The following is a 21,764-nucleotide window of genomic DNA, read 5'->3' as shown; positions in this document are numbered from 1 at the left end:
ACCTGCCTCCTGAGAAATCTGTATGCAGGTCAGCAAGCAACAGTTACAACTGGACATGGAACAACAGCCTGGTTCCAAATAGGAAAAGGAGTACATCAAGGCTGTATATTGTCACCCTGCTTATTTTAACTTATATGCAGAGCACATCATGAGAAATGCTGGGCTGGATGAAGCACAAGCTGGAATCAAGATTGCCGGGAGAAATACCAATAACCTCAGATATGCAGACAACACCACCCTTATGGTAGAAAGTGAAGAACTACAGAGCTTCTTGATGAAAGTGAAAGAGGAGAGTGAAAAAGTTGGTTTAAAGCTCAACATTCAGAAAACAAAGATCATGGCATCTGGTCCCATCACTTCATGGCAAATAGATGGGGAAACAGTGGAAACGGCGACTGACTTTAATTTGAGGGGGCTCCAAAATCACTGCATTCAAAAACCACTACAATATTGTAAAGTAATTAGCCTCCAACTAATAAAAATAAATGGAAAAAAACAAAAACAAAATCACTGCATGGTGACTGCAGCCATGAAATTAAAGGATGCTTGTTCCTTGGAAGAAAAGTTATGACCAACCTAGACAGCATATTAAAAAGCAGAGACGTTACTTTGCCAACAAATGTCCATCTAGTCAAGGCTATGGCTTTTCCAGTAGTCATGAATGCATGTGAGAGTTGGAGTGTAAAGAAAACTGAGCGCTGAAGACTTGATGCTTTTTAATTGTGGTGTTGGAGAAGACTCTTGAGAGCCCCTTGGACTGCAAGGAGATCTAACCAGTCCATCCTAAAGGAAATCAGTCCTGAATATTCATTGGAAGGACTCATGTTGAAGCTGAAACTCCAATATTTTGGCACCTGATGGGAAGAACTGACTCATTTGAAAAGACCCTGATGCTGGGAAAGATTGAAGGCAGGAGAAGGGGATGACAGAGAATGAGATGATTGGATGGCCTCACTGACTCCATGCATATGAGTTTGAGTAAACTCCAGGAGTTGGTGATGGACAGGGAGGCCTGGTGTGCTGCAGTCCACGGGGTCGCAAAGAGTCGGACAGGACTGAGTGACTGAACTGAACTGAAATCTCAGAAATGGAAGTCGGAAAATTGAAATCAACAAAAACAGATGTGTCTAGATCACAGTCTGAACCTGTAGCGTTCACTAACGTTTCCGAAGACTCTGAGGCTTGCCGATGAGGTTGTTCTGTCGGCTGGCCAAGAAACGCCCAGGAAACAGGGAAAGCCAACAGAGCGACGCAGTTCACCCTAAAGCCGTCTCCCAGGGTAACTGGGAGGAGGCGTGGCCTGGGCATAGGCCACGCCCTCCTCGTCCAACTCGAATAACGATTGGTCTGGAAGCGCGGCGGGGGTGGGGTAGAGGCGGATCCAGAACGCCCAGCCCCGGTAGGGGGTCAGGCCGCCATTTTGGGTTGTGTGGGTTTCCGGGACGTTCCGCGTGCCTCCTTGCTTCCGGGCAGTTCCGCACGTCAGGGGCCCCTGGGTCCCGCGTCCGAGCGTCAGGTTGGAGCCAGGAAGCGTCCCTGGGGGTAGCGGCGGCGGGGGCAGGATGAGCGCGGAGGCGGCGGACCGGGAGGCGGCCACCTCCAGCCGCCCCTGCACCCCGCCGCAGACCTCCTGGTTCGAGTTCCTGCTGCAGGAGTCGCTGTTGGAGAAACACCTGCGCAAGCCCTGCCCGGGTAAGCGCGGCGCCCGCGGCCCGGGGACTGCCCTCGGGGCTCCCACCACCCCGCGCCTTCCTCAGCCGCGACTCCGCGGCCCGGGGAGGCGGGCCTCGGGGCCGAGCCCTGGCGCCGCCCCGTCTCTGACTGGGCATCACACAGGCCCGCGCGGGGCGCAGCTGCGGGAGGCATAAGAATAGCGGGAAACAGACTCTCCCGCGCCCTCCCTCTTTTCGTGTTTGCCGTCTTGTCGCCTCTCAGGTGGCCTTGTGACCGTACTCGGCTTGGGGCCTCAACCCTCCCCTGGGGCTGAAACCCGGACAGTTTGGGCAGGGAATGCGGTCTGCGGAGACATCAGCTGTTCAGAGGCTGGTCCTGACGCTTAATAACTATCTTAGGTCCCTATTTTAACTGTTTTATTCCTCAACGAGGGGATTCTGCTGACTCAATTATTCCAAAGTTGGGCTGTAAATCAAAGCGAAAACTTCTGAAAGCAGAAAATGCTATCACAGTTGCAAGATGGTTATTCTATAATGATGTTCATGATTGATACCGCAGTTCAGGAGTGCCGTTTAGGGAAGGTGGGAAATAACGGATATTTCCGGAAAGAGGTATTGGCCTGAAAAGGTGAATTCCTTGGATGAAATTTTGCTGACAGAGTTCGAATCCAGATGTGGCTTGTTCAGTCTAATCCGCTGGCCAGAACTGATGGAGACTCCTGGGCGAGAAGTTGGTGTACTTCACGTGGGCGGTTTTACCACTATATTGTATTAATGTGCTTTTAATTCAGTGCTTTTGATGAACGTTGGCTGAGTGTTTCTGGGTGCTTCATATCTGCATTCTTGTGTAATTCCGTCTTCATGATAGGTAGGTGATCCTCTATTTTGCATCGACAGAAACAGGTGCAGAGAGGTAACTTGAGGTAGGTCCCACTGATTAAGCGTTAAGGGAATAATTTTAAACATGGCATTTCTTTCCCCTAATTGACAATTGTTGTTTGCTGAACTGGAATTTGTAACTATTATGTTCTGTCCTCTAAAGTGCTTTCCTCTGCAAGAATCTGTTATCTTTCCTTCTTACATCCTTCCTGGTCTTTCGTTTTAATAGCCAGGCGCACTTCTTGTGAATCATAATCCTTAGTCATTGTAACTACACAACTGTTTGGATCCCCTTTTTTACCCCTTAACTTTCAAAAAAGTTGAAGACTAGTTGATTTATGATGATTTGGGTGTACAGTAAAGTAGTTCAGTTATATGTATACACCTGTTCCTTTTCAGATTGTTTTCCATTGTGCAGATGGTTAGTCACTCAGTCGTGTCGGACTCTTGCGACCCCATGAACTATAGCCTACCAGGCGCCTCTGTCAATGGGATTCTCCAGGCCAGAATACTGGAGTGGGTTGTTACAGGTTATTAAAATAACCTATTTGAATATAGTTCAATATCGAGTATAGTTCCCTGTGCTATGTAGTTTTGATATATTGATAGGTAATACAGTTCAATATGTTGATGGTGAATATAGTTCCCTGTGCTATATGGTAGGTCCTTATTGTCTATCTCATGTATAGTAGTGTGTATCTCTTAGTCCCAAGTTCCTGATTTATCCTTAACCCCCAACCCCTTTGGTAACCATCAATTTGTTTTCTTTCTGACTCTATTTCTATTTTGTGAGTAAGTTCATTTGTATTATTATTTTTGATTCCACATAAAAGTGATGTCATATGACATTTCTTTTTCTCTGACTTACTTAGTATGATAATCTCTAGGTCTATCCATGTTGCTGCAAATGGTATAATCTCATTCTTTTTTATGACCAAGTATTGTTTCACTGTGTGTATGTACTGCACATTCTTTATCCATTCATCTGTTGGTGGACATACAGGTTTCTTCAGTGTATTGGCTATTGTTAAGTAGTGCCACTATGAACACTGGTGTGCATGTATCTTTTTGAATTAGTTTTCATCTTTTCTGGACATATGCCCAGGAGTGAGATTGCTGGATAATATTAATTAAGGTTATTTTCCATTATAGGTTATTATTATTTCCATTCCAATAATTACTAAAAATTAATTTTTTAAACTAACGTCTGTATTTTTCATATTTGTAGACTTTTAGATGATGGCCATTCTTACCATTGTGAAGTGATTGATTCCTCACCGTAGTTTGATTTGCAGTTCTCAAATAGTGATATGGAGCATCTTTTCATGTGCCTATTGGCTTATTTGGGTTCCTTTTGTGGCCAGAAACCAATATGGTGAATCCTTTTGCATCTTCATAATTAGACCTTAAGTTCAAGAATTGCTTTCTTTTAAATCCTAGATCCTGCACCAGTTCAGCTTATAGTCCAGTTTTTGGAACAGGCTTCCAAACCTTCAGTTAATGAGCAGAACCAAGTTCAACCTCCGCCTGATAACAAGAGAAATCGTGTTTTAAAGCTACTTGCTCTTAAAGTTGCTGCACATTTGAAATGGGACTTAGACGTATTAGAGAAAAGGTATACAAGATTTAAATGAATTTTAAAAAGATGTAAATGAATTTATTTTGAGAACTGTTAGATATTTTGGTTTATTTCAGTATGTGTTCTTACAATACTGGTCTTTAAAGTGAAAACTACTTTTCTGTGTATTCTTGGTAAAATATGCAAGTATTTTTCAAAAAGTATAAGAAAATATTTGACTGTTGAATGAATTTAAATTACCTTTAAAGTATAAACTTGGTGTTATCAATAATGAGCCAGTTTATTATTTTTATTTTTTTGATGTGCTAAGTAGAGAAAATCCACGCCTGAACAGTTTTAAATCTTCATTTTACTTTTGCATATCTGAGGAAAATAAATAAAAATTAATGATGAATTGTACATAATACTATGGTACATATTGTCTTTGTTAAATAATTCATTTAATTTTACTGGTCATAAATCAATCACTGTCTCTTAAACTTTTAAACTATCTTATTAGAATTAGTGGTTATTTGTTTATAAATAAATATTTCAAATGCATAGTTATATAATAATTTGTTTTCACCTCCTTCTCACAATTTAAAGAGAAATACCTTATAGAATATTTGGAGAAATTCAGAAAATAGGAAATAATAGGGAAGGGGAAAGAAGTGTTTTTAACATTTTTGTGTAATTTTTGTTGTTTTCCTCCCTATATATATGTATTTTATTTTGGTTTTCCTCCCTATATTTTTAAACAAAGTTGTGAACATACCTTGTATACTGTTTTGATTTTTTGTTTTGTTTTTATTTTAATTTTATTTCATATAGCAGGATATCATGAGCATTTCCCCAGTTTGGTTTTTGGAGATTATCCGTTGTATAGATAATTTATTAAATTGTTCCTCTATTGACAGTTTTTTTAGTTTTTCTCTAGTTTTTCATTTTTATAAATCATAGAGCTTTAAAATGTCTTTGTCCATAAGCTTTGTATAAATTTCGAGTTGCGTCCTTAGTATAGATTGTTAAATTGCCAGGTCAAGCGGTGTAAACATTGTTAAAGTGCATTATGCATATACTGGATTGCATTTCCAGAGAGTTGTATTCGTTTATACTAACACTAGTAGTATTTGAACACTTTTTTCACCATATATTTTCCAGCACTGAATAGTAGGATTAAAAAAACGGTTTGCTCTCTAAGGGGAAGCTTATCTGTTAATAGATTCAAGGCTTAGCAGCGGATAGCAATGTGTGCAGAACAGTATGATGTATATGATAGAGTTGGAAAATTGAGCACTTGACTGGATATTTGATGATAAACAATAATTTCTTAGATGTGAAATTTATACTGTCATTATGTTAGGAGGTAATTTTTTGGAGATATGTTCTGAAATACTTGGGAAGAAATGATTTACTGTTGGGAATTTGCTTTACAGTAATATGGAAAGGAGGGAAGTGGGTGAGAGTAGAGAGGAAACAAGATTGGCCATCAGTTGATAACTGTTGAGGCTGGATGATGGGCACATTTTGGTGTGTATTATATTATTCTGTCTACTTTTGTATGTATTTAAATTCTTTTCATAATAAAAGCTTAAAAGATCTTTTGGTAAATTTTCAGTTACGTTGTTGAGACAGATTAGTAGAATGGCCCTGTGGATTTACTACTTAAACGATTTAATTATTTTTAGCAAAGACACTGAATTGTGCATTGTGTACTTGCACAACTTATATGTCTTCTGATTCTTCCCTTTTAAGTTTGTCTGTTCCAGTATTGAATATGTTGTTGAATGAACTGCTGTGCATCAGTAAAGTTCCTCCAGGGACAAAGCACGTAGACATGGACCTGGCCACCTTACCTCCAACCACTGCCATGGCCATCCTTCTCTACAATAGATGGTAAATTTTTCGTAAACCTAAAATATGCTGGGCAGCCTGGCTTTAATTGCATTCTGACTTCAGGGGTGTGCTTTTAAGTCATTCTAGGGATCTCTCAGAGGATCTTGGGAATAGTGAGATGGTGGAGAAAATTATGACTGCATAGACGAAAAGCATTCTGATAGAGACGTGGATGACTTATAAAGTTTTTATTATATGTCAGAATTTTGGATAGTTTGTAAGTTTTCTAGGAAGTACTAAAAAATACTTGAAGTGACATTTATAATGTATTAAATTTTGTTTTTATTTGTCTTTTTTTTTTTAAGGGCAATTAGGACAATTGTTCAAAGTAGTTTTCCTGTTAAACAGGCAAAACCTGGACCTCCTCAGTTAAGTGTGTAAGTTGGCCAATAAAGACCCGTACTTGGCACTTTTTTTTCAGGTTTTTTTTTTTTTTAAATTTTGCAAGTTTTTAAGAACTCTTGGTACAGAAGGAATAAAGCAGAAATCAGAGGGCAGAAGGCCTGCATGCAGGTAGGTTTGGAGGGGTTAGAAGGGTGAGAATCAGACAGGGCTTTGGATAACTAGAGTAGAGAGCTCTGAAAAAGGAGGGGAGCAGTTTGTAAACTGTGCCTTTCATCTGAATGTTAGCTGACCTGCTTCCGGGAATTAAGATTGTTCTCATTTAATTAAATTTACTTGAAAGAGATATGTTTGTTCTGTATGTGGGAAATTTTAATTTAGAGTGCAAAAGTTAAGTACAATAGTTTGATCAGGTCTGGAGTTTTAAACCTAGTTCTTAAATTCCAAGTGGTAGCAACTTACCCAAATTTGGAGCTAGAGTGTAGTTTCTAACTTGATATAAATGAGCTTTTGCTGCCAGAAAGTTTTATTTTGAAATTGAGGGTTTTTTTTTTAATGCAAAGCAAATGAAAAAATAATGGTAAAGGAGCATCATCATAATTGAGTTTATTTTTTAAGCATGAAAAGAAGTAGTATTAAAAGCATTTTTATTTATTTAAATTCAGCCTCACTGTCAAGAATGATCTTTAAGTTTTGAATTTTCAGTCTTTCAAGTAATAGGTGATACTCTTCTATCATTTCTCTTTTAGTATGAATCAGATGCAACAGGAGAAAGAGCTAACAGAAAATATTTTGAAAGTGGTGAGTATTGGTATCGGTTACACTGTAACCTTTCTGGGATGTATTATATTTAGAGCATGTATAGGTGCTTCTTCTAATCTTATATATTAAGACTTGGCATGGTCTCGATGTGATGGCATTTAGACTTTGACTGTTAGAAGGTAATTTGATAATATTCTAAATTGACACGTTCCTTTTTTTTTTTTTGGGCCATGCTGTGTGGCTTTTGGGATCTCCAGTTTCCCAATCAGATTGAATCCAGGCCACTACAGTGAAAGTGCCAACTGCTAACCACTGGACTGCCAGAAATTCCCTAAAACTACTTTTATATTCAGAAAAATAGTTATTTTTAAGATTGCTTTTAACATAACATAGTCAACATAGCATAGTCAACATAAAAGTAGAAATCATAATTTAAAAATGATCTCTTTAATTCTTTATTTAATACCTACAATGTACCAGAGATACCACCCAAAGTGCAGAGACTGGGAAAGGAGAAGGAAGATAACAGACTGTCTGTATCTATATACAACAGATAATGTATTTTGAATGTGGAAGCAAAAAACCTGCGTTGTTGTTATTATTTAATGCCTAGTAAAAATGACTGGCACGTTGAAGCATACAAAACATTTCTTGAATACATCAATGAAATGGTGTAAAATTGTAAGCATTTTTCATCAGTAACTTTTATATAAAAGAAAGATATCAATCTTTTCCAATTTGTGTTTTCAATTTCACAATAGGAACCTTCTGAATTTTAAAATCTTAAAGATAATTTTAACAAATATAATTTCACTCTTGCTATGTTAGATGCATTTTTAAAATAGACTACTAGTACATTAAGCTGCTAAGTATCCTGTAAATATTTTTGGTTGCTGTAGTCCAGTACTGCCATTTTTGTGTTTTAAAATTTTGTTTATTGAACTTTTGTAGCTAAAAGAACAAGCTTCTGATTCTATCCTGGTACTAGAGGCAGCCCTTAAGTTAAACAAGGATCTTTATGTCCACACAATGAGAACATTAGACTTACTGGCTGTGGAGCCAGGCATGGTCAATGGAGAAACTGAGAGTTCCACTGCTGGATTGAAAATCAAAACCGAGGAGATGCAGTGCCAGGTATTTATTTCAGTGTTTAATCAATGCATGGCAAAATTTTGGAAAATCTTGCATAAAATCATCCTTGTATTTTTAATTAGAGTTTATTTCTGCCCTTGTCCCTTTGATTTTACTTCTGATGTTATTAAAACTTTGCATTGTATTTAATTGTGAATTTTATAAGACCTCTCTTGAAATTTTTCTGAAAGAAATGGAAGGAAAATTTCTTATGATCTTTTGTCTCCAAACTAGTTTCCTGGTTATATTTAAGAGACTGAGAATGCAGGGAGTAATAATATGAATGAACTGACTAACAGTTCATTTACATTATAAAAAAATCTAACCAGACTGAAAAAACAAAACTAATATTGTGCTAGATTTTGAAAAATGTAAGGCTCCTAGAGAAATACCTAGGTTTTCAAGGATCTTAAGTCTGCCTGCTCTCTGTAACTCTGTACCCTAGTTCCTTTGTTGCTTTCAGTTGTTTTTTGTTGTTAGATATTTTATGTATTGATAGCTTCTTTTTCCTTGCTTGATTATAAACTCTTTGTGGTCTCTCTTTTTTAAAATATATTTGTATTTGCATCTTCCTTACTTTCTAGCCCCAAATCTTGAGTATAATAGAAATTTTAAAAGAATTAATGATTGCCACTACAGTAGAGCCTTCTATGTTCTATATTTTCTTCATTGTGTGAATTGGCATAATATTTTAAAAAACTAATCTTTTTGGCTGCGCTGGTTCATTGTAGCTGCTTGCGGGCCTCCTCTAGTTATGCCGAGTGGAGGCTACTCTCTCCTTGTGGAGCACAGGATCGTGGGCTTTGGTGGTTGCGGCTCGTAGACTCTAGAGCACAGGCTCAGTAGTTGTGGCACATGGGCTTAGTTGCCCCAAGGCATGTGAAATCTTCCTGAACCGGGGTCCAACCCACATCCCCTGCATGGGCAGACAGGTTCTTAACCACTGGGCCACCAGGGATGTCTGGCATGACTTCTTTTATCATTATTTCCCAATCTTGAAAGAGCTGAAATAGCTCTGACTTTTAAAAGGGTTGAGAGGTACCTTTTCAGATTAGCTGGTTCTGGAGTTAAAGATAATCCCTTCTCAAGACTTGCTGAGATGGCGTCTCATAGAGTAGGAGTCGGAGTCGGAGTCATGAGGCATTGGCAGTTGGTAACCACCTCAAGGGCTCCCCAGGTGGCTCAGCAGTAAGGAATCTGTCTGCCAGGGCAGGAGACGCAGGTTCCATCTCTGGGTAGGAAGATCCCCTGGAGAAGGAAATGGCAACCCACTCCAGTATTCTTGCCTGGAGAATCCCATGAACAGAGGAGCTTGGTGGGCTACAGTCCATGGGGTTGTGACAGAGTTGGACACAACTTAGCAACTATACAACAACAACAACTCTGTCTTTGCCTGGAAAGGGGAATTATATGTGTCTATAATAATGTGTGCAAATATAGGTGTGCTTGTGTGTATATAAATCTTTCTCTGTTATATACACACACATACTTTATTTTAAACTTTAGCACTCCTTTATCCTAGATGGAAGGAAGCACTTTAGAATGGAAATCTGCCCAACATTAAGTGTGGATTAAATACTATAAAGCAGTATTCTAGAGGCTGAGGAAGAATTAATCTTGATTTGTTGAACAGGACAGAATAGTATCTGTAGTCCATATCAGTGAAGAGTAGTTTGGTCAGGAATATCAGAGACTTACAGCTTAGGAGTTTGAAAGAGGAATGAGTATCTGTTGGCTCAGGTTGGTTTGGTGCAAATGGAAATAAATGGTGTGGAATGAAATTTATTTCTACATCTGATGTGTATGGGGAGTTGAGAAAACTGGTGTGATTGAAATAGAGAAGAATAGAGGTTTGGAGAGAAAAGGCAGTCCACAGCCCAGGTGGGATGCATGAGACAAGTGCTCGGGCCTGGTGCACTGGGAAGACCCAGAGGAATCGGGTGGAGAGGGAGGTGGGAGGGGGGATCGGGATGGGGAATACCTGTAAATCTATGGCTGATTCATATCAATGTATGACAAAACCCTCTGAAATGTTGTGAAGTAATCAGCCTCCAACTAATAAAAAAAAATAAAAAAATAAAAAAAAAGCAGTCCAGATTCTGAGATCCTTGAAAATCAGGCCGTGGGGTTTGAACTTTCTCCTACTTGGGGGAATAAGTTGAAGGCTTTTTAAAAAAGTCAGATTGAGAAGGCAGACCAGTCGGCCTTGTGAGGAGTAAATCTGAGATAGAATATTAGGAACCTAAGGGTCTGGCTTCAGGTTTAGACTCCGCCAGTGCTTAGTTATATGCTTTCAAGTAGAAATGTCATTTTCTGGGCCTTAGTATTCTTATTCATAAAATGGCCAAGTTCAACTCAGTATTTGAATTCTGCATTGGGTAAATCTAGGCCACCTGATGCGAAGAGCTGACTCATTGGAAAAGACCCTGATGCTGGGAAAGATTGAGGGCAGGAGGAGAAGGAGATGACAGAGGATGAGATGGCTGGATGGCATCACCGACTCAATGGACATGGGTTTGGGTGGACTCTGGGAGTTGGTGATGGACAGGGAGGCCTGGCGTGCTGCGCTTCATGGGGTCGCAAAGAGTCGGACATGACTAGCAACTGAATTGAACTGAACTGAACTGAGGTGTCTGTTTAGGAATGCTCCTGGAAAAATATGCAGATTCTGTTAGAAAAAGACAACTGGAAATGCGCTGTCATGTTATACTCATTCGTTCAGATTTCTCAGTATTTTATTCTGGCCAGTTCTTTGATAGTAGACATTTGCCCCTCCTACCCTTTTGGAGACACTCCCGTGGCTGTCCCCTTTTTCATTGTTAGAAGAATCCCCTACCTTCTGAGACTTGATGGGAGGGAGAGCCTGTTTCCTATAATAAAACTGACAACTCCAAATATTAGTGTTCTCTAGCCTTATCCTGCTGGAGGGCAGGCATGTCACAGCGGTGTGATGGAGACATTCAGACTGAATTAGGAGCTAGCTGGGCTCGCCCGGTGGCTCAGCAGTAGAGAATCTGCCTGCAAATGCAGAAGGCACAGCAGATGTGAGTTCGATCCCTGGGTTGGGAAGATCCTCTGGAGAAGGGCATGACTACCCACTCCAGTGCTCTTGCCTGGAGAATCCCAGGGACAGAGGAGCCTGGCGGGCTACAGTCCATGGGGTCGCAAAGAGTCAGACATGACTGAAGCGACTTAGCACGCACGTGGGAGCTCGCTAGTCAGTCAGTGAAGTGGGATGATGGAGAATCCACTGTGATGGTGAGTAACTGCAGCAGTGACAGGGAAGTCTAGTTCCCGGGGCAGCCCTGGCAGGAGTGGAGCGCTGCCTTCAGTGTCTGGTCGTGGTGGCCGCAGTTGCCAGATCTGTGGAGTTGGCTGTTGAGGTGGCTGTGTGCTGGTTCACTGCATCAGTTGCGGCTCTTGTTCTGGCTGCTTGCCTTCCATCCCCCGTTTGTTTTCCAGGCCTGATTCTTTGGCTTTCCCAATAATTCTGTAGTTAAGTCCCCTTAAGTCAGTCAGAGTTGATTTCTGTTGCTTGTGACTAAGAACATTGACTGTTTTACTGCTCATTAAAACATTGTTTCCTTTTTTGCTACATGTGTAACTGTGTTGCTGAGATAAAGGTGATTTTGAGTTTTGTTAGCTCTTAAGTTCATGAAAAATCACTGAGCAAATTGGTATTCATTACCATTTTAGGTGTGTTATGATTTGGGTGCAGCATACTTCCAGCAAGGCTCTACAAATCCAGGTGTCTATGAAAATGCCAGAGAAAAATTTTTTAGAACCAAAGAACTAATTGCAGAGGTAAATACAGTCATAACAGTCACATGATTTTCAATCCTTTAAAACATCTATATATTTTTTGGCTTTCATTTTTCTGATGATTAAAAAATTGTTCATTGTAGTAAATTTGATCAAAAAACTAATGGAAATATTTTTAAAAATCTGTAATACTACTGCCTGGAAATAACCCCTTCCTTTTATGGTTTTAGCTTTTTTTTTCCCCCAGTTTTTCTTCTTTATGTTTTTATACAGTTAAGCTCATGCTATTTTGTATCTTGCTAAAATGTTAGATATTTTAAATGTATCTATCCTTTTCTGTTGTATATAGATGTGCTATGATTTTCCTAATGTTTGAGCATTTAGATAGTTTGCTGTTCTTATTTATTATAAAGTTGCAAAATTTATATCTCCAAGCATAAATTTTTGTTTGAATTTTAGATAAAGTTAAATTCCTGCAAGTAGAATTAACCATGTCAGTGGCCATTAATTTTTTTAAAGGATGCAATATACAAAGCCAAATTGATTTCTAGGTACATTTCTCTGAGGGCTCTGCTATCAGAGTGAAATTTTTTAAATTGCTAATTTTATATTTATCTAGAATACCTTTAAAATAGTTGTGCTTCCTTAATTCCTAGTAGGGCAAATGTTTTCATGTGTTTATTGTTTGCATTTTTCTTTTTATGATTCACACAACTGAATTTTAAAGTGTATAACTAGGTTTTTATATGCCTGGTGGCCAGAAAAATTCCCATTTCAACCTTTCCTTTCTTCACCAGAAACATTGAATAAATGCACTAGAGATATACTTTGTTGGGAATTCTCATTTTAATTTGCCTGGGGAACTCATCAGATTTCTAATTTTATGGCATTATGGGTATAGTAATTTAAAGCATCAATTTTTCTTTTTTTAAAGCTTTAATTTTTTAAAAAAAGTATGTCTTAAAAATTTTTCTGTTTCAGTGGAAGCATGTCTATTTTTTCTGGTTGAGTGAAGATTGAGTTTTCTTTGTTGTCCCCCTTTAATCTCTGCCAAGTGTATGTATCAACATTTTAAAGTGTTTTAATCTTTTTTTTTTTAAACAGTTTTCATTCTTTGTTAGTATCTTAATTGTTGTTATACCTCCAGAGAGTGATAATAATGTCTACCTTTTTATGTTGGCCTGAAAACTAAGCCAGCAGTCAGTAAATTTTTTTGTAAAGGGCTAAATAATAAATACTTTAGGCTTTGTGGGCCATATACAGTTTCTGTGGCATAGTCCAAATTTTTGTTTTTCCTCCCTTTATGACACTAAGGATTATTCTTAGGTCATGGAATCTATAAAAACAGGACATGGGCTGGTTTTGGCCTGTTAGCAATAGTTTGCTGACCCCTGCTCTAAACCTTTAACTTCATTTTTTATGGTTCCTGTTTTCCATTGGCATTTTCTTATACTGTTAAAATGCAATAAATGGGTGCTAGACTGTTCTTTCTGTTACACTGATGGATAATGGTGTATACCTCTTACTTTACAGATAGGTTCATTATCTCTTCATTGTACCATAGATGAGAAGCGGTTAGCTGGCTATTGCCAAGCATGTGATGTTCTCGTACCTTCCTCTGATAGTACAACTCAACAATTGACTCCATATAGTCAGGTCCATATTTGTTTGAGATCTGGCAACTATCAGGTAAGATGTATGACGGGGATACAGTAGTGTCATTGGAAACCAGACAACCGAGTTCAAATCCTGACATCACCATTTACAGTTGTCCCATTTGGGGCACGTCAAACAGACTGGTCTATAAAATAGTTGTAATAATAAAGCTTTTTATGAGAATCAAATGAAAAGTTATAGTTTATAAACTCTTAAGGCAGAGCACTGGATAGATGTTGACTCATATTGCTAATAATTATCCTTTCTTGAAGGTATAAAATTGGCCCATTTTAAGTACATTCTGTAAGAAACTCTGTAGGCAGAACTTTTAACTTTTAAAATTACAGGTAGAGAACTTTTGGTTTTATGGAGGCTAAAGATCTGGAAGTACGGTCTTCCAGCCTGACCTTATTAGCCACTGCGAACAGTAAGACTGAAGGAGAGGGTGAGCAGAGCGTTTTTGGTCGGTTTGGATAGTCTATTACAATAGCCCCCTTTTCCAGGGAAGCTGGTTGTCATCTCAGTTTTACTCATGAAGAGAGCTTAAATTAGTCTGTTGAGATTTTTTGTTGCCCTCTCTGAGTATATATCTGTAGCTTTGTAATGAAAATCACTGGGAGTTAGGATTTGTACTTTTAAAATCTTTTTCAGAAAGCCTTCATTCTAGAAAGTGAATAATACCTTATCTTATTAAATTCAAAACAGAAATTATGTAATGACAGTGCTCTAACATGCCTTTAAGTTTTGTGTCTCCACAGTGGACTTTTTTTTTTTTTTCACAATGGACTTTTAGCCTAGGTTTTTAGTTCTCTTTTCTCAGCTAGGGTTTTAGGTTTGTTTTTTTTTCTCTTCAGAGAAAATAGAAGAAGGGAGGGGACAGTGCTCCCTCTCTCTCCCTCTGGCCCCCTTTTTGCCAATTCTGATTTGCCCTAGGGAAGAAAAGTAAACTTTCTTGAAGGTAGGTTTCAGATATAGATGAAGTTCTCAAACACAAGAGATCTTTTCAGTTACATATCCCTAGTACAGGCTTATGGGGAGTAGTAATCAATTATGATAAGATATAGAATCTTTAAGAAAGTTCCTGGCATAGTGAGACCTGTGCAGGCGAGAATGTTAGTCAGATTGGCACATGTTGCCATGTGGGCCGTGCTTGGTCACTCAGTCATGTCTGACTCTTTGCGACTCCATGGGCTGTAGCCCGCCAGGCTCTTTGGTCTATGGGGATTCTCCAGGCAAGGATACTGGAGTGGGTTGCCATGCCCTTATCCAGGGGATCTTCCCAGCCCAGGGATTGAACCCAGGGCTCCTGCATTGCAGGTGGATTCTTTACCAGCTGAGCCATCAGGGAAGCCCACATGTTACCATAGATATAATAAAGGACCAAATGTATAACTCAGGAAGGTAGTGTAATGGATAGCTAGGAAAGGGGAAAGAGCGATTTTGTTGCAACTCTGGAATTTATCACTTTAGCTATATATACAGGAGTGTCTTAGAAATCATGTTTAGCTTTTTTGGGAGTAGGGGGATAGGATTCTCTCTGTGGCTGATGAGTTATTGAACAGCTGTAACAAATAGGTCTTCCAACATTGGGAAGTGACTTGCTTGCTCCCATGTAGCTCATGTTTTGCTGTGGAAGTGAAATAGTGGTTGCTCTGTAGTTTGAAACCATTTTTGTCAGTGCTCTTGTTGTAGAGCTGATTTAGCTGTTTCCAGAAATCCCCACACTGTCATCCCTACTTTCTTCCATTGTTTGATAAGGAGCTGATAAACAACTGAGAAAAAAGACTATAAAAAGACTGTGGTAATATCATTTATTAGAATGACAAATTGTCTACAGTTCACTAATATATTTTAAACCATTTAACTTGATTAGACTAGTTTCTTAGCACATGTTTTTTCTAGCTGAAATATTTCTCTTTAACATTTTAAAAAGTTTGTTGTATGAAATCATGTTTAAAGTAGAGGAGAGGAATTTTAAAAGTCTCTATCTAATAACATAGCTGAATTACTACTTGATGATTCTTTTCTCACCTCTCACTTTTGGCCCATGATCTCCAATTTTAAAGAAGGGTAGGGGGGTTCTTTTGCCTTTTCATACTGTTCATGGGGTTCTGAAGGCAAAAATACTGAAGTGGTTTGCCATTCCCTTCTCCAGTGGATCACATTTTGTCAGAACTCTGCACCATGACCCATCCGTCTTGGGTGGCCCTACACGGCATGGCTCATAGTTTCATTGAGTTAGACAAGGCTGTGGTCCATGTGATCAGTTTGGTTAGTTTTCTGTGATTTTGGTTTTCATTCTGTCTGCCTTCTGATGAATAAGGATAAGAGGCTTATGGAAGCTTCCTGATGGGAGAGACAGACTGGGGGGATAACTGGGTCTTGTTCTGATGGGCGGGGCCATGCTAAGTAAACCTTTAATCCAATTTTCTGTTGATGGGCGGGGCTGTGTTCCTTCCCTGTTGTTTGGCCTGAGGCCAGACTGTTGACCCACACCTCCACCAGAGACTCCGGGACACTCACAGGCAAGTCTAGCTTAGTCTCTTGTGGGAACACTGCTCCTCACATAGTCATGTATGCGTGTGAGAGTTGGACCATAAAGAAAGCTGAGCGCTGAAGAATTGATGCTTTTGAACTGTGGTGTTGGAGAAGACTCTTGAGAGTCCCCTGGACTGCAAGGAGATAAAACCTGTCCATCCGAAAGGAAATCAGTCCTGAATACTCATTGCAAGGACTGATGCTGAAGCTGAAACTCCCATACTTTGGCCACCTGATGCGAAGAACTGACTCATTGGAAAAGACCCTGATGCTGGGAAAGATTGAGAGCGGGAGGAGAAGGGGTCAACAGATTGGTTGGATGGAATTACAGGTTGGATGGCATCACCGACTCAATGGACATGAGTTTGAGCAAGCTCTGGGAGTTGGTGATGGACAGGGAGTCCTTGTGTGCTGCAGTCCATGGGGCCGCAAAGAGTAGGACATGACTTGAGCCATTGAATTGAACTGAGGGGAGTGCTATTTTTACCCTTAATGTAATTTTAAAATTTTCGGAAGAGGTTTTCCTAGCAAGATATTTTAATGATTTTCTCCACTTTGTAATTTCTATTACAGAAAGACTTAAAATTTTATTAAAAAAACTTTTTTTTTAAAAGAGACTTTCAAGATTTTTGAAATAGTTGCAATTTTTTGTCTGTGTTCTAGGAGGTAATAAAGATCTTTGTTGAAGACAACTTAACCTTCAGTTTACCTGTCCAGTTCCGGCAGTCGGTCCTAAGGGAACTCTTTCAGAAAGCTCAACAGGGGTAAGTAAGTGAATTACTTTTTGATTTTTATGTAAAAGAGTAAGTGTGCATTTCCGACTTATCAAAAACATCCCTCCAGATTACCCGTATGTCTGTCACAATTCTTTTACTTTATTTTTACTGTATGGAAAATTAACATGATCAGAGGAGCCACTTTAATTTTCATCTAATCCTTTTTTTCAAAGTGCTTGGGTAAAAAAATTTACACAGCGGAGTTTGATTCTGTTAGTTTGATTCAGATTAATCTGTATACCTAAATTATCCCTTGGTAAATTCAAAACTTTCCTGTTTATTTTTTTTCCCCCATTGACTTAGTTATTTACTACTGTGCCTGAATATTGTAAAAATCTTACCTCTCAAGAATAAATGACCCATTCTTGTAATTTTAGTTTTACAATATATGCCTTTCTATTAAAAAATAAATGAGTGTATCTACTTTTGTATTCGACAGAAATGAAGCCCTGGATGAAATCTGTTTTAAAGTCTGTGCCTGTAACACAGTCCGTGATGTATTAGAAGGTAGAACGATTAGTGTTCAATTTAACCAGCTATTTCTTAGACCCAATAAAGAGAAAATAGACTTTCTTCTTGAGGTAAGACATTTGTTTCCCCCTTTGATTTATAATTTTGCTTTAAGTTTACCAGTGACTTCTTAGCTGCCACATCCGGAGCCCTCTTTGCTGTCTTCATCCGACTTGCCTCTCCGGCTCGGGGTGGTACGGCCGACAGACCGCGCTTGCCTGCCGTGTCTGCTGCTGGAGCTCTTCTGGTTCTCCGCCATCACTGGGTTTTCCTTAGTCCTCCATTGACTTCTCTCTTGATCTCCCTTTAATGTTTTTACTTAACAAAAGTTTTGTCTTTGGCTCACTCAACTTCTATTATTCTTCACCACTTTTATTCTCTTCCAAAACTTCAGTCACCTCTCTAAAAACGCTTAAATCGTACTTCTTGCCTCTCATGTGAGCTCCATAATTTGTGTTTCCACTGGACCTGTCTGTCTCTTTAATAGTCTTAATGTAACAGACCTTGAGAGAAGTACCTAGAATGCAGTTAATACCATTTTGTTCCAAAAATACGACACTGCCAATGCTCTCGAAGTCCTTAATGTGTCTTCCCGCACCCTCTCTGCTTTTCCTTGAAGAAATCAGTGCCCTGCTTTTTTGTGATAGTTATTTCCTCGTTTCTCATTACAGTTGTATCCCCTTTGTATGTCCTCTTAACGAATATTCTTAAATTTACCTGTTTTGATCTCCACATAAGTGTAATCATATAAAATAAATTGTCTTTCAGGGAACATATTTATGTGACGTTGTTTCAAGTTATATGCAGATATAGTTTTTTTTTTCCCCATTGCTGTAAGATGTTACAACATTATATAACCATGCCACAATTTATTTATTCTTATGATGATGGACATTTGTGTTATTTACAGTTTGGGGTTATTCTGCTTGAACATTCTTGTACTTATATCCTGGTGCGCCCACATACCATTTGTCTGTTATATTCCTGGAGAAAGTATATCTGCAATTTTACCATAAAGTTTCAAAGTGTTTTTGCCATTACATGTATGAGAGTTTTTGTCCATCAGGATCTCACTGTCAGATTTCCTGTCTGGGTCACTGTGTTCTGTCCTTTACTAATTTTAAGTATTGCAACTATGTTTTCTGAGTTTCACTTTTAACTTTTATTATTTTAAAAGTTCTTAATTTTAAGATAATAAAATTTATCAGTCTTTCTCATAAAGGAAGAGATTAGTGAATTTCGCCTGTGTCTTGCTTAAGAAAGCTTTTTATATCCTGTAGTTGTGAAAATTTTCCTGTATTTTATCTTCTAAAAACTCCAGAGCTTAGCCTTTGTTTCACATTTAGGTCTTTAATCCACCTATGATTGAATTTTGTATATCATGGGAAGTAGGGAATCTGGTGTCATTTTTTCCCTCACTTGTTTCAGTACCAGTTGTTGAAAGTTTTGTCTTTTTTCTGCTGGTCTCTAGTGCTGCCTCTGTTGAATGCCGAGTGTCAGACATACACACGTGTGTGGGCCTGTCTCTGCTCTGTTCTGTAACAGCTCTTCTGTTTGTTTACCCGTCAGCCATCCCCATACCCTGTCTTGGTATCATCTGAAGTACAAACCTTGTTTTCCAAAGTTGTATTGGTTCTGCTTATCTTTTTACATTTTCTTGTAGACAGTAGACTCAGATTGTCAAATTTCAGAAGTAAGCCTGTTGGATTTGTTTGAAATTACATTACATTTAAAAGCCAGTTTGTAAAAAATTAGTATCATTACCATATTGAGTATCCTAATCCATGAACTGGTATGGCTCTTGATTTATTTTGGCCTCTTTAATGTCCTTTTAAGCTTTATAATTTTTCCATAGAAGTCTTTTTTTTTTAATGAACTATAATTGAATTTGTGTAATTGCCTTTGTTTCCAGCTAGTAATATACAATTCACCCATTTCAGGTGTGCAGTCCAGTGTAATTTTTAGTCTGTCTGTAGAGTTGTGCAGCTATCACCTCAGCCAGTTCGCCAGCATTTCATTCCTCTCTGCCCCTGCAGGAACACTTCTTAACCATTAGCAATCACTTCTCATTTTTCTCTCAATCCCTGCAACCCCAGGCAACTGTTGATCTATTTTTTGTGTCTAGATTTGCCTATTCTGGACATGTCACATAAATGAAATCATAAAACATACGGTCTTTTGTAACTGACTTCTTTCACTTGGTACTGAAGCCATATCATCCATGTTGGAGTGTCCATCAATACTTCATTCCTTTTTATAGCTGAATAGTGTCCTACTGAGTGGATATATTTACTCTTCAGTGTCTGTTTTGAGGGTCCGTTCATCACCTGATGGACGTTAGGATTGTTTCTACTTTTTGGCTCTTGTGAGTAGTACCACTGTACACATTATATAATTTAGCTTTTGTGTCAACGTATTAGAGAATACTGACAATTTCATGGGTTTAGGCTCTTTAATAATGTATTTTTTTGACTTCTTGTAAATAATATGTGGGAAGCCCAACCTAATAAATTCAGAATGATATTTAAAGAGTATTATTTTTAGATAACTAATATTTTCATAGCTAAGTTGCTCTTTATTTTCATTGTTTATTTTTTAAACCTTGGTTACCTCCCTAACTGTTGGTTCTGTGTTCTTTAGCCATTATCGATCATTCTTTTCAGCTATCCAAGATGAGTCTTTTCTCTCACTTTTCTGACAGGAACTACTGATTCTTAAAAGTTTTATCACTCCATTTAATTTGGGTACATACTTTGTACCCAAGGATTTGTTGGGCAGGGTTTGTTCATATGCTAAATAGATTATTCTTTACTGCATATAAATACCTGCAGTTCTTGAAATGGTCACATTCCACTCCCTCTTCACATAATGCAATCTTATTCTTTGGTCTCATTTCTTAAATTTCTTAACCAAATCTGTGACTGATCCATGTTTGAAAGAACAATTTGTTTTTAAATCTAAACTTTTAAGCTGTTATAATTATTTTGAAGTACCCATATTCAAATAAAAATTACTCAAATTCCTAGGTTTGTTCAAGATCAATAAATTTAGAAAAAGCTTCAGAACCTTTGAAAGGAAACATGGCTGCTTTTTTGAAGTAAGTGCCTTTCTTTTCTTCTTCTTCTTAATTTTGAACTTAGGTCTGTGAGAAAAATATCTTTTATTCCTTATCATTTTACATTTACCTTGCTTGTCTTCTTATAACCAGGCGGTAATTGGTAGCTGAGAATACTTAGGTTTAAATTTGTGTAGCCACATAAAACAGGATTCTTGCTGTTACTCTCTTTGTATATTATGGCATTGAAATCATAACTTTAGATAAGGACCAAAGGGAAATTTTAAAAACTGTTCCAAATTATTGTTTTGCAATTATTAAATGGTGGCTCTTAAACAGTTTATTAATAAAAATTGGTTAATATGATTGTTTTTCCCAAACTAAAATTATACACCTGTTTGTTTTGTAATATTTCTTCCTGATGTAGGAATGTGTGTCTGGGGTTGGAAGACCTGCAGTACGTGTTCATGATCTCTTCGCACGAGCTCTCCATCACGTTGCTGAAAGACGAAGAGCGGCAGCTGCTTGTCGACCAGATGAGGAAGCGGTCCCCCAGAGTCAACCTGTGCATCAAACCCGTAACTTCATTTTACGACATCCCAGGTGAGAGTTCCGGGCTCAGGTTTTGGCACATTTTGCCCCTCAGTATATTTGAGGCCGTCATCTTAATTTTTTTTTCTATTTACACTAATGCTGGTAACTAATAGAAAACCTGTCTTTCGAGGTCATATTTCTGTAAGCAGTTAAGTTTTGGGAATCTGCTGAGTCTATGGTTAATGGAGATGTAGGCCTAGATACATAAAAGATTTTAGCTGGGGAAATAGATCCATGTAACTCTGCTGCTGTGTTCTTGAAGGTGTACACCAAGAGGGAAGAGGAGTGGTTAAGTGGTGCAGGCTTGCATGCATTTCAGCCTTTGTATCACTGTCTGCTGCTAAACATTCAGCTTTGGCAATATGCCATTTTTGCCCTATTTGATGATTTTCTTCCATCGTTTTCTCTTATTTTTTAAATGTAATAGGAAAGTATAGTGCTGCTTGTTAAGAAGAAATACAAGCTTCAACACTTCAACATGCAGGGGAGACAGAATTCAGTTGACTGAGTGAACTTGTAGCTACTTTGGACCTCACTAGATTTAAGCTGCTTTGACTGTCGGTCGTAAAGGAAAAGAATAATATTATCACAGATAAAATGTCGGAAATGCATTATTGAAGACTATATGTGAA

At 38.4% G+C, this 21,764-nt stretch overlaps 1 protein-coding gene across 4 annotated transcripts in view; it reads left to right on the top strand.

Moving 5' to 3' along the window:
- The first annotated feature begins 1,393 nt into the window (after nucleotides 1-1,393).
- The window catches only part of INTS8 (integrator complex subunit 8), a 41,723-nt gene continuing 21,352 nt past the window's right edge, over nucleotides 1,394-21,764 (top strand). For 3 of the 4 annotated variants that reach the window (XM_043483264.1, XM_043483262.1, XM_043483263.1), the window contains exons 1-12: nucleotides 1,394-1,692; nucleotides 3,993-4,167; nucleotides 5,866-6,006; nucleotides 6,312-6,383; nucleotides 7,098-7,149; nucleotides 8,062-8,244; nucleotides 11,938-12,045; nucleotides 13,537-13,692; nucleotides 16,861-16,961; nucleotides 17,413-17,554; nucleotides 20,510-20,580; nucleotides 20,966-21,141. In XM_043483264.1, the coding sequence (XP_043339199.1) occupies nucleotides 1,563-1,692; nucleotides 3,993-4,167; nucleotides 5,866-6,006; nucleotides 6,312-6,383; nucleotides 7,098-7,149; nucleotides 8,062-8,244; nucleotides 11,938-12,045; nucleotides 13,537-13,692; nucleotides 16,861-16,961; nucleotides 17,413-17,554; nucleotides 20,510-20,580; nucleotides 20,966-21,141 (1,507 nt within the window). In that variant the 5' untranslated portion in view covers nucleotides 1,394-1,562. The remainder of the gene's footprint in view (nucleotides 1,693-3,992; nucleotides 4,168-5,865; nucleotides 6,007-6,311; nucleotides 6,384-7,097; nucleotides 7,150-8,061; nucleotides 8,245-11,937; nucleotides 12,046-13,536; nucleotides 13,693-16,860; nucleotides 16,962-17,412; nucleotides 17,555-20,509; nucleotides 20,581-20,965; nucleotides 21,142-21,764) is intronic. The other variant, XM_043483265.1, reaches the window with a different exon arrangement.

The sequence above is a fragment of the Cervus canadensis genome, chromosome 12 (genome assembly GCF_019320065.1).
Source record: "Cervus canadensis isolate Bull #8, Minnesota chromosome 12, ASM1932006v1, whole genome shotgun sequence".
In the NCBI taxonomy this organism is placed as follows: domain Eukaryota; kingdom Metazoa; phylum Chordata; class Mammalia; order Artiodactyla; family Cervidae; genus Cervus; species Cervus canadensis.
Note: the sequence above shows the minus strand (reverse complement) of the source record. Positions and strands in the feature narration are given on the sequence as shown.